This window comes from Mandrillus leucophaeus, unplaced genomic scaffold (genome assembly GCF_000951045.1).
Source record: "Mandrillus leucophaeus isolate KB7577 unplaced genomic scaffold, Mleu.le_1.0 Scaffold258, whole genome shotgun sequence".
NCBI classification, from domain to species: domain Eukaryota; kingdom Metazoa; phylum Chordata; class Mammalia; order Primates; family Cercopithecidae; genus Mandrillus; species Mandrillus leucophaeus.
This window is the reverse complement of record NW_012102676.1, coordinates 2,677,892-2,692,533: the sequence shown is the minus strand read 5'-3', so window position 1 is coordinate 2,692,533 and position 14,642 is coordinate 2,677,892. Positions and strand designations below refer to the sequence as shown.

The window sequence follows — 14,642 nt, the reverse complement described above, 5'->3', positions numbered from 1 at the left end:
GATCACGTGCATGTCCCTATTTTCTTAGAAGCCTCCAAATATTCCCCTGGGGAAGCCCACAGGTGTGTGTGAAATGTGCTAGTATGTGTTCCCTGTGACCAACATGACCTAATACCATTTCCAACGTAATGGTGATTTTTTTCAAAAATGTAGAAATACTCTGTAATTACATCAACTTTCTTAGCACATAAACTTTTTCTATCTCCAAATTTCTGTAGTATTCTAGGCTAGAATAACCTATAAAATCTATTATATTTTCCTTGCAGTTTTCTTTGTCAATTGCATATATCAGGTTTATTAAAGACTCTCTCCCTATACACTATACCATGTTATGTCTCTAAAGTGTCAGTTACTTTTTGCTCTGCAGTCCTCCCACATCATTTTGAAGGAAGGGGAAACAGGGGAGAGGGTAATGGTCTACTCATTCTGAACTGAAATCCCTCAAAAAGCTCTCTGTAAAGGTTGCTGACCTAAAATTCAGGCAGTCTCTTTAGTATGCATTCAGGTTGGGCCTTAGTTTTGGGGTAAAGACAATAATCTTATGCAACCTTCTATTACCTACAACATACGCCCCTTAGAGGTAATGGGGTTTATACTATACAATTTATCTTTAGAAAACTCAACTACTTCTGTCAATTGAATTTTTTGTTAGATCATGAGTTTATTAAATTATTTCAAAAACTTGATGCATTGAAAACAAAATATTTAGCAGTTGCCTAATCATAATACTAAAGTCACTGAGATGCCAAAGTCTTGGATCTGAAACATTCGTGAAGAGAGCTGTTCATCTATTTAGTGAAAGCTGAGGATGTCACTTAGTCCCACTGGGCACCGGGCTATTTCTAACTTAAGCATCTTCAAATGTTTTCTTTTCTTTTCTTTTCTTTTTTCTTTTCTTTTCCTTTTCTTTTCTCTTCTCTTTTCTTTTCTTTTTTGTCTTTTCCTTCCTTCCTTCCTTCCTTCCTTCCTTCCTTCCTTCCTTCCTTCCTTCTTTCCTCCCTCCCTCCCTCCCTCCCTGCCTCCCTCCCTTCCTTCTTGCCTCCCTCTCTCTTTTTCTTTCATTTAAGTGTAGATAAACATTTATGCAATCTTTTGCCCATTTTGTAACTAGGTTATTAATTTTTTTTGTTTGTTTTACTATTTAGTTGTGCCAATTACATATTTTGGAGATCAACCCTTGTGATGTAGTGAAATATTTATATTTAGTCTTTCTCTTCTTTTTCTTTTTTACTTTCTCCTTTTTTATTGTTGCAAGAACACAACATCAGAACTTAACATGAGATCTACTTTCTTAACAAAGTATAAAATACATTATTGTTGATTATAGGTACAATGTTTTACAACACATTGCTAGAGTTTATTCCTCTAGCTTTACTGAAACTTTATTTATGCCCATTGATTAATAATTTCCCATTTCCCCCTCTTCCTAGCCCTGGTGCCACCATTCCACTCTTCAGTTTTATGAGTTTGACCATTTTATATACTTCATATAAATGCAATTATGAAGTAGTTGTCTTTCCGTGGTGCGTTTATTTCATCTAGCATAATGTCCTCAAAGTTCATCCTTTCAGTTGCATATTGCAAAGCTTTCTTTTTAAAAAAACTGAATAACATTCAGTTGTATGTATAAACCACGTTTTCTTTATCCATTCATCTGTCGTTGGGCAATTATATTGCTTTTATATCTTGACTATAAAAAGTGTGCTGCAATATATATGAGAGTACGAATATCTTTCTTCAAGATCCTGATTTCAATCCCTTTAGATAGTCAGTAGTGGAACTGTTGAATTATACAACAGTTCTATTGTTGTATAATTTTTTGAGAAACATCCACATTGTATTGCATAGTGGCTATACCATTTTGCATCCCAACGTTGTGCAAGAGTCCCAGTTTCTCCAAATCTTCACAATTCCCTCTCATTTTTGACAATAGACATTCTAGCAGGTATGAGATGATATCTCATTGTGCTTTTGATGTGAATTTCCCTGATGATTAATAATATTGAGCATTTAGAAACATATACTGGTTCATCATTTGAATGTCTTCTTTGGAGAAAAGTTAGTTCAATTTTTTATCCATTTTGTAGCCAGGTGATATGGTTTGGCTGTGTCCCCATCCAAATCTCACCTTGAATTTTAATAATCCCTATGTGTCATGGGAGGGACCCAGTGGTAGGTAATGGAATTATGGGAGCAGGTCTTTCCCATGCTGTTCTCATGACAGTGAATAAGTCTCAGGAAATCTAATGGTTTTATAAAAGAGATCCCCTGCACACACTCTCTTGCCTGCCACCACGTAAGTTGTGCCTTTGTTCCTCCTTTTCTTTCTGCCGTGATCGTGAGGCCTCTCCAGCCATGTGAATCTGTGAGTTCATTAAACCTTATTTCTCTTTATAAATTACACAGTCTCAGGTGTGTCTTTATTAGCATCATGAAAACAGAAGAATATAGTAAATTGGTACCAAGAGTGGGGTGCTGCTTTAAAGATACCCAAAAATGTAGATGTGACTTTGGAACACAGTGACAGGCAGAAGATGGAACTGTTTGGAGAGCTCAGAAAAAGACTGAAGAATGTTGCAAAGTTTGGAACTTCCTAGAGACTTGGAGGGCTCAGAAGATAGTATATGGAAAATAAGGACCAGGCTGAGGTGGTCTCAGATGGAGATGAGAAACTTGGGAACTGGAGCAATGGTAACTCTTGCCATACAAACATATTTGTGGCATTTTGCCCCTGCCCTGGAGATCTGTGGGACTTTGAACTTGAGAAAAATGATTTAGGGTACCTGAGGAAAGAAATTTCTGAATGGCAAAGCATTCAAGAGGAAGCAGAGCATAAAAGTTTGGAAAATTTGCAGCCTGACAATGCAATAGAAAATAAAAATCCATTTTCTGGGGAGAAATTCAAGCCTGCTGCAGAAACTTGCATAAGTAACAAGGAAACCAATGTTTTTCACCAAGAAATGGGGAAACTGTCTCCAGGGCATGTGAGAGACATTGTGGCAACCCCCGTCATCACAGGCCTGGGGGCCTTGGACGAGAAAATGGTTTTGTGGGCTAGGCCCAGAGCCCCTGTTGTGTGTGCAGTCTACAGACTTGGTGCTCTCTGTCTCACTACTCCAGCTGTGGCAAAAAGGGGCCAAGGTACAGCTCAGAATGTGGCTCCAGAGAGTGCAAGCCCCAAGTCTTGGCAACAAGCCCTAAGCCTTGGCAGCTTCCACATGGTGTTGAGCCTGAGTGCACAGAAGTCAAGAATTGAGGTTTGGGACCCTAGATTTCAGAGGATGTATGGAAACATCTGGATGTCCAGGTAGAAGTTTGCTATAGGGGTGGGGACCTCAAGTAGAACCTCTGCTAGTGTGCAGAAGTGCATAAGGGAAATGTGGGGTTGGAGCTCCTACACAGAGTCCCCACTAGGGCACTGCCTAGTGGAGCTGTGAGAAGAGGGCCATCACTCTCCACATCCCAGAATGGCAGATCCACTAACAGCTTGCACCTTGCACTGGAAAAGTTGCAGACACTCAATGCTAGCCTGTGAAAGCAGCCAGGAGGGAGGTTGTATACTGCAAAGACACATAGGTGGAGCTGTCCAAGGCCATGGAAGCCTACCTTTTGCATCAGCATGACCTGGATGTGAGACATGGAGTCAAAGGAGATCATTTTGGAACCTTAAGATTTAATGACTAACCTATTTGATTTCAGACTTCCCTTTTGTTTTGGACAATTTCTCCCATTTAGAATGAGTGTATTTACCCAATGTCTGTACCCCCATTGTATCTAGGAAGCAATTAACTTGCCTTTGATTTTACAGGCTCATAGGCAGAAGGGACTTGCCTCATCTTAGATTAGACTTTAGACTGTAGACTCTTGAGTTAATGTTGAAATGAGTTAATACTTTGGGGGACTGTTGGAAAGGCATGATTTTTGAAAAGTGAGGATAGGAGATTTGGGAGGGGATAAGTGTGGGAAGATATGGTTTGGCTGTGTCCACACCCAAATCTCACCTTAAATTGTAATAATGACCATGTATTGTGGGAGGGACCCAGTGAAAGGTAATTGAATCATGGGGGCAGGTCTTTCCCATGCTGTTCTTGTGATAGTGAATAAGTGTCAGGAGAGCTGATGGTTTTATGAAGGGGAATTCTGCTGCACACACTCTCTTGCCTGCCACCATGTAAGGCATACCTTTGCTCCTCTTCTGCCTTCTGCCATGATTGGGAGGTCTCCCCAGCCATGTGAAACTGTGAGTCCATTAAACCTATTTTTCTTTATAAATTATCCAGTCTTGGGTCTGTCTTTATTAGCAGCATGAGAACAGACTAATTCACTAGGTTATTCCTTTTTTACTATTTACTTGTGGAAATTACTTACATACTTTGGAGATTAACTCTTGTAATGAAATATATATTTGGTTTTCCCTCTATTTCTTGACATAAACCTTCTAAAATTCTTGAAATCTTCAAAGTGGTAAGTGTCATTTTGTCTGTTAATGAGTCGATAGAATTGAGTGAATTTTTTAGTTCAATTATTGTTTTCTTCCATTCCACAATTTCTATTTGGTACTTTTTAATATTTTCTATCTTTTTGTTGAAATTCTCACTTTGTTCATGCATTATTTTCTTGACCTCAGTGAGTATCTCTATGAGAGTTCTTTTAAATGATCTGTCAGATAAATCATATAACTCTTCTGTTTGTTTGTTTGTTTTTGTTTTTGTTTTTTTTTTTTTAAAGTTTGTTCTTGGTGGTTTACTTCGGTCCTCTGTTGGGAATATCCTTGTCTACCTTTTCATTTTTTCTGACTCTATGTTGATGGTATCTGTACATTAGACAAAACATTCACCTCTCCCTGTCTTCACAGACTAGCCTTGTATGGAAAAGACCCCCAACAACTAGCCAGGTGAAATATTCTGGGGTCTTCACCAACTTTTCCTTCCCCAGGGAAAAGCAGGTCACTGTAATTTTTCTGCTCACTCTGTGCTCAGCCACGGGAATGAAAAAGCTATGGCTTCTACTAGCACAAGCCAATATTTCCATTCTCCCAAAGGCAGCTCTGTGTTAGACCCATCAGAGCTTCAAGAATGATAAGACAAATGCTACCTCTTTGGGAAGCCCTGGAGAAATTTGGGTGATGAACTCATGGAGCTACTTTTAATTTAAGCAGGCAGAAGCTGAGAGCTGAAAATTTTTGTCTGCCTGCTCTGTGCTGAGCAAGGAGAAGGATCAATGGTGTCCATTAGTGTAAGCCACTGCCTGTATTCTCCCCTAGGTGGCTGGCTTTGTTGGACTCATTAGTGTTCCAACCTGGAAAGACAGAAGGTAGTCTTCCAGGGAGATACCTTGGAAAAGTGGAAGTGCTGGACATTCAAACTAACCCCTTCCTGTAAGTAAAGCAGGAGGTTGAGGGGTTTCTTACTGATCATATGATGATGTGCCTGGGCCTGGTCTCCAGTGAGAAGGGAACCCGATTCTCCCTACCTACTTAAATGAGTCTGGTTTTGCATTCTCCCAAGGTACAGTGGTGTTTCAAAGATTTTCAGATTTCTCACAAAGGGAATTAGTATGTAAAATATTTCTGAAGCTATATGTTTGTCAGGGGAAGAAGATGAAGATCTTCCTAGTCTGCCACGTTGCTGATATCACTCTTGTTATTTGTATTTTAATATCAAGTGGAATGTAAAAATTCATGTTTAAAATATCTCATCTGTTACTATATAGTCTTTATAAATGCATCTTCACTGGCCCAGTTTCTTCTGTTTTGTCCTGTTTTTACCAGACTTCTCAGCAGCTTTCTATTTAGTAAGCCATTCTCTTCTTAATTTATTTTTTATTTTTTTTTGCTTACCTAAACATTGTATAGTTTTATTTTCCTCTTGCTTCTTTGGTCATTGCTTTCCAGGACGTTTCCCATGTAATCTTCCTCTAGCAGACTCTAGGTATTAGTAAACGTCAAGGGTTTATCCTAAAGTTCCATTTCTTCTCTTTTTGAGCTCTCCCTATTAATCTTATTAGTCCACACTGATTTAAGTATATGTTTAGGTAGATGGAAAATAATGGATAAACTTTTCTCCCAATCCTGAATGTCCTCTTGCAATGTAACTGTCTTCCATCAAGAAGTAGTTTCTACATCTTCTCTCCTTGAATGTAAGCTTAGTCATGCGACATTCTTTGGCTAATGCCACATTAACAAACTGGATGCAAACAGAGGTTTGCATCAAGAGATTTGCATGGGGCTTTACCCTCTTTTTCTACTGAAAAATTTTCCACCATTATGTAACAAAGTCTGGCTTAACCTGTTGGATGCTGGGAATCTTATGTCCGCTTATCATCATCATCCTACCAACAGCCAGAACCAACTGCCAGATATACGAGGGAAACCAGCATAGACTAGCTCCAGGTAATCTTCCACTAATGACACAACCACCCAGTTGACACACAGACTTGTGAATAATAAAATGGTTAGCATATTAAGCCACTGAATTTTAGGAAGGTGATTCATATAGCCATATAGAAATAATAAATATGTCAATGACTCCAAATTCTCCCTAATTGAGCTAGTCTTCTAAGCTTGCAACTTAAATATCCACCCATAGCCCCAAAATTTCCACTGACATGCACCTCAAACTGAGCAAGTCTTCATATCCTCTACCAAACCGGAATCATAAATAATTAAGCCCATCTCAGTAAATGAGACCACCTAATTGTTAAACATAAAATCTCAGGATATTTTATTTCCTTCCATCCCCTGGACACTGTCAATTTTATTTTCAAAATATTTCTTAAGTCTCTCCAGTTTTTTCAATATTCATGGCTCTTAGTGTCCTCATCTGATCTTATTTTACTAGAAGATATTCTAGGATGGTCTCTTTGCTTCCATTCTTGATAACTCCCATGCCGTTCTCCATGTGACAACCAGAATGATTTTTTTTAATAGAGTAATTTTTTAAAAAGACTGAGTTTCCCTTAAGTGAGTGGCCAGATTAATATTTTTTTCACACATTATATTGAATCTAAATATTATTAATAGACTACCATCTAGTAAATCTGCACATTTTTCTTTTTAGTTTTTGAGGTTTATGATGACCAAGAGTCACTCGTGTTGTTTCCAAACCTGTTTATGCCTATTTTAGTTTGTATTATACTTATATAATTTAATTAAATATATTTAGAAAGTATAATTTTCCATATAATTGGAAAGCATAATTTTAAAAAGAAGCATTTTATAGAAACTAAGTCAAATGCTTTAGGAAGATTTAATATAAATGAAATGCTGAAACTTTGCTATATAATTATATGTAAGGGTAATAATTATAAAAGATTTTTAAAAACCATTGTAAGTATCTAGAAAGATTTTACTCATATGGCTTCACAAGTATCTTCTGAGATTTTACTCTACTTTAAATAAACTGAAACTGAAAATAATAGATAGTTTATTATGGACTGTGGTTTACACAAGGCAGAGTTTGTAGAACCTCAGTGACTCACATTCAAAACTAAGACATTGGCTGGGTTTACTAGGGAAGATGGCCAATTCAATTATATTTATAGATTTTAGGTAGAAAATATTTAAAGTTGTTTGTGTCATTTTTATGACAGTTGTTTTATTTTTCAATTAATATCCAACTATCACCTTTAGTAGAAGAATTTCCGCTGCAAATGGATTGGGTTACCCATTCCCTAATTATAATTATTTAATTATTTAGTGACCTATCACTTAAAAGGCAAATATCACACCATAGTCTTCCAGGAGACTTCAAGATATGGTGGCAGCTGTGTTAACAGCAGCCTTTCATGTTATTTACTCCCACTATCACTCTCCATGTTCCAGGCACATTGACCTAGCAGAGCTTTGAAGACACTAAGCCCTTTCTTATCTCGTCTTTCACATACAGTTATACTTGCCTGGTATGCTCATGACAACTCTTTGGTGTCCATCTCACTTATGTATATTCTTCGGATCTTTTCTTAAATGCATCTTATTTATATAAGCCTTTTCTGACTCTCAGATCTATAGTTGATGTTCTTCATGGTAGCTTTTGTTTTCTTTCACAGTATTTATCATAATTTTCAAAAATGTTATATTTGTGCATTGGTTTTTTACTTTTTAAAAATATCTCCTTGCATCATTAAACTCCAAGTTCTAATAATGAGATGGCTTGTGTGTGTGTGTGTATATATATATGTGTGTGTGTGTGTGTGTGTGTGTTTGTGTGTGTGTGTGTATTTTTTTTTTTTTTTCTTTGCCTAGGCTGGAGTGCAGTGGTGCAATCTCAACTCACTGCAACTTCTGCCTCTCAGGTCCAGGCAGTTGTCCTGCCTCAGCCTGCCAAGTAGCTGGGACTACAGGCATGTGCCACCACACCCATCTAATTTTTGTATTTTTAGTAGAGATGGGGTTTTACCATGTTGACCAGGCTGGCCTTGAACTCCTGACTTCAGGTGATCCGCCTTCCTTGGCCTCGCAAAGTGCTGAGATTACAGGCGTGAGCCACGGCACCTAGCCAGATGACCCGTGTCTTTAATTCACTCCCATAACCCTAGAGCCTGGAAAAAATAAGTGCTTAGGTTTTTTTGTTTGTTTAATTAAACAAGTGAATGAAGAATCAATTATGGAAATAAAACTAATGGGGTAGAAAGTTTTATTCCTTGGATATTTAAAGTTATCTATAATTGGCTTTTGCTTTTAATGTCCAGCTATCTAGCATCTCATGACAATCTTCTTTCACCTCACTGCCATGTAAGCTTAGTGACTACACAGACTTCTATCATGTTCATTGCTAATCCTCAAACAGTACCTGGACATAGAAGGTACTAAATAAATATGCTTTTATTGATGGACCATCGCTGTGGAAGAATATCTATTTTTAGAATTAATTATGATTTCAGGATCATTTCCAATAGTTCTGGCTAAATTGGAAAAGCATTAAAAAGAAGGAATTGGCACAGTGTCTAGTTATTGATCAATTTCCCTTTTCTTCCTAGATAGACAAAAGTTATTTCCTCAGCTTCCTTACAATTATGTGCAGGCAAGTGATTGAGATCTGGACAGTGAGTTATGAGTGGAAATGATGTTACATCTTCCAGGTATGGGCCCACTAAAAAAAATCCACTTTCTTTAGCCATTCAGTTGTTGAATAGAGCAGGTTACCTGTCATGATAGAAGGAGCCTGGGTCACTGACTGACAAAATAGAGCAGAGCCTCTCCCCAATTTTTAACCCATCCTGACCTGTCATCTGAGGAAAAACTGATTTTTATTACTGTCAGACCACTGAAAATTTGGGTTTGTTTGTACCAGCAGTCAACCCATTCTGAATAATACAAAGGGTAGATCATGATGAATATAAAGATGACATAGCTACATATTTCTAACCTTCTTGAATTTTCTAAAAATCGGAGGCAAGTTTCTTTGTAGATTGTGCAATGCTAGCAGTCAGTAAATAAGGGAAAATAGTTGATATAATGAAAACAATACTGAGAGTAGAACCAAACTTGGAGATCACTTTGTAACTAGACAGCAGAAGGGTTCCCAGAGACAATCTCAAGTACAAACTATGTGCTCGTCTTAAGCTTTTTCATGCTGGTTATAGCATAAAGTTGAGATGCATCCCATATACTTTAAATCCTTCAACTCCACTATTTGTTATATGTTCGAGAATGGTTTGAGATAGTTAATTTATTTTATTTCATTATATTCTAGATTCATTGATTGAGGAAGGGAAATGCAAGTTGCTGAGTAGATGACTTTGTTGAATGACATTCAAGGTAGAAGATCTATCGCTGTGATTATGTCCCTGAGCACTGAGATTTTGTGTTCCTGGGACAGGAGTAAATCTTTCCAGGGGGAATGGCTCCTCCCTTCATCCTCCTAATCCCCATATTATGCTCAGCCAAAAGAGCTCCAAGTCAAAGGGAACAAGACCCTTTAAAAGAAAACTCAGTTAAAGCCACCTTATTTGTTTAATTAGTTCTGATCTGCCTTAAATGTTCTATCACACAGTTTTTATTAGTTTCTAAATGTGTTTTAAATTTAGTTTTGCAATAAGTCTGGCATGTACTTATATAATGTGAGGTAGAGTTCTAACAAAATATTTTTCTTCCTAGGGAGCTAGTTTTGAACATTATCAACTAAATAATCTGTCATTCCCCCAGTGAATTTTAGTGCCATCCCTATACTAAGTTCCAGTATGTGTCTCTGTACTTCCTCACTGATTCATTCATCTATTATTTCATAGGACCATTCTGTTATAATTATCCAATCTGATTGTAGCATGTCTAATTTGGTAAAACAAATTTATTTCTGCCCTTATTATTAAAATTGACTTAGCTTTTTGTCATACGTATTTTAAATAAGTTTGCCATAAATTCCAGCTCCAATCTTGAGTAGTTATACATTAAATTATAAATTAATTTGAATATTATATCAAGAAATCTCATATAAGAATAGAAAATATCTCCATTTATTCTGATCTTGTGTGTCTTTGCAGAGAGTTTTAACATTTTCTTTATTAGGTAATGTGTATTTTTAATTAATTCCTAGATACTTTCAATTTTTTTTGCTATTGTTTTTGGAAACTCATTGATTATTGCTAATATAAGAATATACTAGTGAATATTTAAGTTGATTTTGTATTTGGAAAATTTGCTATACTCTCATACTAGTCATAATATATTTTCAATTATATACTTTTTCAATTGGAATATATATATGTATTTATCATTATTTTTATTACTTGTTATATTTTTTCCTTTTCACCATATATCGTTTACTTATAATTCTCTTTACAGTACTTTTGCAAAATCAGTTTTTCAATAAGTCTGATTAACTTTTCTCAATAATGTAGCTTTCAGTTTTGTCAACATTATGAATTTTTGTTGTTGTTGTTACTCTCTGCCATTTTCTGCCTCATTTCTATAATAGCTTTCTTTTTCAAGTTTTTTGGTTTTGTATCATTTCTCCTTTTCAAACACCTTGACTTTTTGTATTTAAATAGAATTGACCCTTGAACAACATGGGAATTAGGGGCGCCGACCATTCTTGCAGACAAAAAAATTTGAGTGTAACATTTGACTATCCAGAAACTTAACAACCAATACTCTACTGTTGACTGGAAGCCTTACCAATAACATAAAGCCAATTAACATATATTTCATATGTTATACATATTATATACTCTATTCCTACCAGAAAGTCAGCTAAAGGAAAGAAAATGTTAAGAAAATCACAAGTAAGAGAAAATATATATACTGTTCATTAAGTGGAAGTTGATCTTCATAAAGGTCTTTATCTTCATCATCTTCAGATTGAGTAAGCTAAAGGGGAGGAAGAAGAGAAGGGGTTGATCTTGCTGTTCCAGAGCTGGCAGAGGCAAAAGAGGCGGAGAAGGTGAAAGGGGAGGCAAATTACACTGGGTATAACTTTTATTGAAAAAGTATCTACAAGTTGACCAGTGCAATTCAAACCTGTGTTGTTCAAAGGTCAAGTGTATTTCTGTTTACTAATATAAGGGTTTTTCAACCTCGACACTATTGACATTTTGAGCTGTGTAATTCTTTACTTTGTATTTGAGGTGTTGTCCTATGCAGTGAGGGTATTTAGCAGCATTCCCAACTTTACCTACTACTTAGAAGAAAAAAAAACAAAAAACCTACTTTAGTCATGACAATCAAGCAGACATTGTCAAATGTCCTTCGGGAAGAAGCAAAATTCTTCTCTGTTGAGAATCCCTGGAAATTGACCGAAGCATATAAAAAATGAGAAATATTTAGAAAAAACTATTGAGCCTCAGATAAGAACTCTCTAGTGATGTTTCAGTCTTGGGCTGCTTCCTTAGCCTTCAGGTCCCTGGGTGCTGTAGTCCTTATTGTGGAATAAGCTAAGAAAACAAGTAGCTTCATTATGAGTGGAGCTGACTTGATTTGAAATGGAAGCCAGAAAATCTCTATGGCCTAGAACATTGTTTTACAGCTTACACTTACAGTAGTGATATCTGTGGCAAATGAACAGGGAGAGCCAATGTTATAGCTAGCCTGAGTTTGTGAAACTGACTCTAGGGCAAGCAATTAACTAGCAGATTGGCCAGACATTTAACAAAAGATCTTGGAATCAAACGTTCATATGGGCTGTGATAAACTTCTATATATTCCTGGCTGTCTGAAAATCTGTATGGATTTGCAAGGCTACACAAATGCTCAGAAGAGACATAAGAGGATCCTAGTTACCTACACATCCTTGGTTAAATGAGAGGTTTTGTACGTGAGCAGAAGAGAAAAAAGAAATGGCAGACTATGTAAAAGCTGAAGGTGATTTCTAATTGCCTGAACTTTGAATACATTCTTCAATGAACACATGGATGTGATGACAAAGAAAAGAAGACTTACTGGCTCGAAGTGTTTGAGTACAATCTCTAGACAACCATTTTGACACAGTGGTGACCTCTAGCAAAGCAATATACACCATAAGAAAGAAAGGCTCCACAGGCAAGTCACTAAATAGACAAACATAGGAACAATAATAACCACTGTGGGCAAATAAAAATCCAGGGAATTAAAAATATAAACAATTTTCAGTTTTCAACAAAAAACAAGGATATATGCAAAAGAATGGGAAAATGTGTCACACATTTAGGAAAATAACAAGCAAACAAGCAAGGTCTCTGATGGGGCACAGATGTTTGACTTCACAGATAAATACTTCAAAGCATATATTATAAATATGTCAAAAGAATTAAAAGAAACACCATTTAAAGAATAAAGTATAGCAACAATGACTCTCCAAATAGAAAATGTTAATGAAAGATACAAAATTATAAACAAAAGAACCAAGTAGAAATTCAGGAGTTAAAAAGTCTAGTAACCAAAACAAACAAAGAATCCTAAGAGACTTAAGAGATTGGCATCATTAATATCTAAAGATTGGAAACAATCAAAATGTCCATCAATTGATGAAGGGATAAGTAATATCTGATATCTCCATGCAACAGAATCCTATTCAACAACAAAAAAGGAAAACAGTATTTATACAGTTCACATGAATGAACTCAAAAACTTTATCTTAAGTGAAAGACTCCAGATGCAAAAGTCCTATATTGTGTGATTTTAAAAAATTATTTTCCCATAAGTTATTGAGATACATACAGGTGGTATTGGGTTACATGAGTAAGTCCTTTAGCGGTTATTTGTGAGATTTTGGATATTTTGAAATACAGAATGTCCATAAAAGACGAATCTTAGAGGCAGAAAGCCAATCAATTCCTTCCTGAAACTGGGAAAAGCAGCCAAGATTGAATAAAAACGGGCATGAGGGTTCTGATTTGCATAATAGAAATGTTCTAAAACTGGATTAATTTACTAAAATCATTAAAATGTACACTTACAATGAGTGAATTAGGTTGTGTGTAAGTGATACACTAAGACAGTCCTCAAAAATACTGTTTTTACACCAGTGTGAATAGGAGGGCTTCTCTGGATCAAGAGACATTGCATTTTTCTTTCAAATAATAATAGTCATTACAGCATTAGTAACCATTGTATATTTAGCCTTTATTATCTACCATTCTATGAGATTCTTTAAATGTACAATCATATTTGTAACTCTATGAGAGAGGAAATAATAACCAGCATGGTACTGAGATACTGAGATTAAATAATTTGCTTAAAGATTCTTACCCAGGTAGCTTACCTCTTAAGTTCATGGACACAACCAATGTTTTCTATATTCCAGTAGCCTTTTTATAGCCTTTTACTGTGTGTGTGTGTGTGTGTGTGTGTGTGATGTGACATGACATAAAATTAGCATGGTGTGACATACATTAAATGGAATGTAATGCTTTATATATTTTTAGATTTCATAATCGTTGGCTAAAAATACATATAATCACTGTTAAAATTATTCCTTTAGGATTAAAATTTTAACAACTATTTCAACTGCCAAATAATATTTTACTCTGTGTAAGATTCTAAAAGAAATGAAGTGAAAAGTCAGCCTTCTGACTTATTAATCACTTGAGAATAGTAGCAGGATTTTTTGTAGACTTTTCTTAGATTTTTAGTAAGCTATAATGATTTTATAAAATAAATCTCAAAGTAAGATAAAATTTAATGCAATATTTTCACATTTTCAACAATATGGAGCTTTAGCTTATACTCTAAAACTTGTAAGTATATTAAATCATTCTAAGCTTCATTTTGGTAACACAAATAAACCAGTTACAAAGAATATAGTTTTTTCTCCTTGTTTAAAACATGAAAAATATGTCAGTTGCTGATACTCTGACTTTAAATTAGTAAGTGATGATAAAAATAATAATTAGTCATTAGAGCAATAATAATTGCCTATTAGAAGAGATGTTTTGATGGCACAAGGTAAAATCAATTATTTATAATCAGTAAATTTTCATAGTGTGAAAGTTTTCTTACTGTGATTATCCAGTATAGGTATAAAGGTAAAATTTAGTGGAAAATCTTACCACGCCAATGGAAAAGTAATTATTGATGATACTGTAAGGCACTGGGTCTCCCTTCTCATCTTTGTCATTAGGTATGACTTCAAACTTCCACCTGTCCAACATGATTTCTGTGCTGTTTTCAATGTCTTTTAGAATTTTCATCAAATTCTCACCTTCATAACCTGACGGGGAAAAAAAAAATA

The 14,642-nt window shown here is 35.7% G+C and overlaps 1 protein-coding gene across 1 annotated transcript in view; it reads right to left on the bottom strand.

Moving 5' to 3' along the window:
* The window catches only part of DGKB (diacylglycerol kinase, beta 90kDa), a 773,008-nt gene that overhangs the window by 423,200 nt on the left and 335,166 nt on the right, over positions 1–14,642 (bottom strand). The window contains exon 20 of the mRNA XM_011983975.1: positions 14,461–14,621. Coding sequence (XP_011839365.1) covers positions 14,461–14,621 — 161 coding nt within the window. The remainder of the gene's footprint in view (positions 1–14,460; positions 14,622–14,642) is intronic.